Below are 2,658 nucleotides of genomic sequence, written 5' to 3' on the forward strand. Positions count from 1 at the left end.
TTGTCTGCTATCTGCTAATATATGGAGCTGTTGCTGGACCTTTCGAAAAAAAAAGGAGCTGCGGTTTGCAGCTGCGATGGTAAGTGGGATGCAGCATGTTCAGAAGATGCATAGTAGGTCGCTAGACTGTATTTTCCATTCCCATACTCAGAACTACAAATATGATGTTCAGAACTACTAACTCAGTAGCCTGGTGGTGGGTTAGCAATAACAGAAAATGCTGCTCTGAATCTATTTTGCTCCGCGTTTTATGGTCTCTGAGGAACGAACTTTGTTTCCAGGGCTGAAGCTGGCTAGGCGTGGACATGGTTTGGAGCAAAGTTGTAGCGAACATAAGAAAATGGTGGAGTTCTCTGTGAGCATAGGAGTCGGCTTAGAAAAGATCTTATCTTTGTTTTCTTCCTTCCGTTGCTAGTTGAGTTGCTTTTGCTAGATGTGATGTTAGTGATCGTCGAGATGCCGTTACTTTTGGTTGCATTTATAAAATGGAACCAGGGGAAAACACCTTTTCCCTAAAAAATAAAACTACAAATGAAAATGAGATGTTGAATTAAGCAGATGAAGAGAATTTACAATCTTCTGACCACATTCCATTTATGTAGGAGATGGTGCCTTAGGTTCACAGTTTGCATCGGAAGTTGTATGAAACAAGTAGCAGCATTCATCCGGCAGTATAAAATGTTGAAATATACCAAGCACGCCAAGTTAAATAGCGATGAAAAACACATTCAAGCACACCTTAAATTGTTTTCCCGAGCTATGACACTGTAGGATGCAGTAACATCAGTGGAATAAAAAAAGACAACTTATTCTCTGAAACAACAATTCGACTGAAACTGGCTGAAAGCATGACGCTGGTGGCACCAAAATTTGATCAAAACTGTTAAGCGCAGACAGTTCAACGCTGACTAAGGTAGAGAGGATTGTAAAGGATAAACACCATAGTTGCAGTGGAATCCAATTGCAGTCTATGCTACCTTCAAGCTGGTGAATGCATAGTTACAAATTTTTTGATATGGAAGTGAAACCCCAAAATAATGTGGGGAAACAATCGACAAGCAACTATCTAAGCTTAACTCGATTTCTAAATCTGATTTCTGGATAAACTAAATGCGTAGACATTTTAACTCAATGGACTTATTTTATGCCAGAGTTCTCTCGAACAGATCTAGACACACCAAGTTGCAGTATGCTAGCTTCAAACTGGTGAGTGCATAGTTACAGAATGTTTCAAATGGAAGTGAAACCCCAAAATAATGGGGAAACAATCGACAAGCAACAACCAGAGCTCAAATTGATTTCTAAATCTGATTTCTGGATAAACTAAATGCGGAGACATTTTAACACCATAGTTGCAGTGTAATCCAATTGCAGTCTATGCTAGCTTCAAACTGGTGAGTGCAAAGATATGGAACTGAAACTCCGAAATAATGGAGCGAAACATTCGACAAGCAACGACCTAATCTTAAATCGATTTCTAATCTGATTTCTGGATAAACTAAATGCGGAGACATTTTAACTCAACAGATTTATTTTTATGCATGAACTCTGCCAAACAGATCTAGAAACACCAAGTCCATTCATCCATCCATCCATATGAAACAAATTCCATCACATGCCAGCGCTCCCAAACACAACTCACGCACAGAACCGAGATCCTAGCAACCCTAAGCACACGCCGACAAGAGAGATAAGCCCCGAGGGAGCCTGAGTGACGCTCAGCCTCCGAAGCCGTAGAGGGTGCGGCCCTGGCGCTTGAGCGCGTAGACGACGTCCATGGCGGTGACGGTCTTGCGGCGGGCGTGCTCGGTGTAGGTGACGGCGTCGCGGATGACGTTCTCGAGGAAGATCTTGAGCACGCCGCGGGTCTCCTCGTAGATGAGGCCGGAGATGCGCTTCACGCCGCCACGGCGGGCGAGGCGGCGGATCGCCGGCTTGGTGATGCCCTGGATGTTGTCGCGGAGCACCTTCCGGTGGCGCTTGGCGCCGCCCTTGCCCAGCCCCTTGCCTCCCTTGCCGCGGCCCGACATTGCTGGGGGTGAGAGCAGAGGTGCTCGGAGAAGAAGAGGTGGGGAATTGGGGAGAGATTCTGTGGTGGGTTGGGGTAGAAGTGCGGGGTACGCGAGGTATTTATGGGAGTGGATCCAGCGCGGTGGTGGGACTGGAGATTTGTGTTTGAGCGTTGGCTTGGGGACGGACGGATGGGATTTGAGCGTGAGGCAACGAGGCAGACCGATCCGTGGGATTCGGAAGCTAGCGATTTGATTGGTTCGCAGGGGGAGAGGCCGGATCGGTGACGTGGGGGGAAGTTGGTTTACTTGTTAGGAGCGGGCTCGTGTACTGGACTGGATATCGTGCGGTGGGCTTTTGGGCTGTTCGGACCTACTGGAACGTGGGCTCCCTTTGAAAATGTACACAGAGCAGCTCAAAAAGAAAGTACGCGAGAAAGCACATGAAAAGTAATCAACATTTTCCCCTGAGTCAACGAGAGTATCTAGCGCACATGATTTGTGGTTGTGGTTGTGGTTGACTGAAGCATTCACATTTGTTAGTCCACCCCGAAAGGTTGTAGAGTACCGATGATCTTGTCTACCATAAGAAATGTCTTTCTACCGTGCACGCTAAATAATGTGCATGACTTCACTCAATTTCGTTGCA

The 2,658-nt window shown here is 46.3% G+C and overlaps 1 protein-coding gene across 1 annotated transcript; it reads right to left on the reverse strand.

Moving 5' to 3' along the window:
• Positions 1-1,513: 1,513 nt before the first annotated feature.
• On the reverse strand, positions 1,514-2,067 carry LOC127295614 (histone H4). Its single transcript, XM_051325581.2, has one exon. It carries the CDS (start codon positions 2,028-2,030, stop codon positions 1,719-1,721), a length of 312 nt encoding a protein of 103 aa, XP_051181541.1. The 5' UTR covers positions 2,031-2,067; the 3' UTR covers positions 1,514-1,718.
• Positions 2,068-2,658: the final 591 nt, after the last annotated feature.

The sequence above is a fragment of the Lolium perenne genome, chromosome 4 (assembly GCF_019359855.2).
Source record: "Lolium perenne isolate Kyuss_39 chromosome 4, Kyuss_2.0, whole genome shotgun sequence".
Taxonomy (NCBI): domain Eukaryota; kingdom Viridiplantae; phylum Streptophyta; class Magnoliopsida; order Poales; family Poaceae; genus Lolium; species Lolium perenne.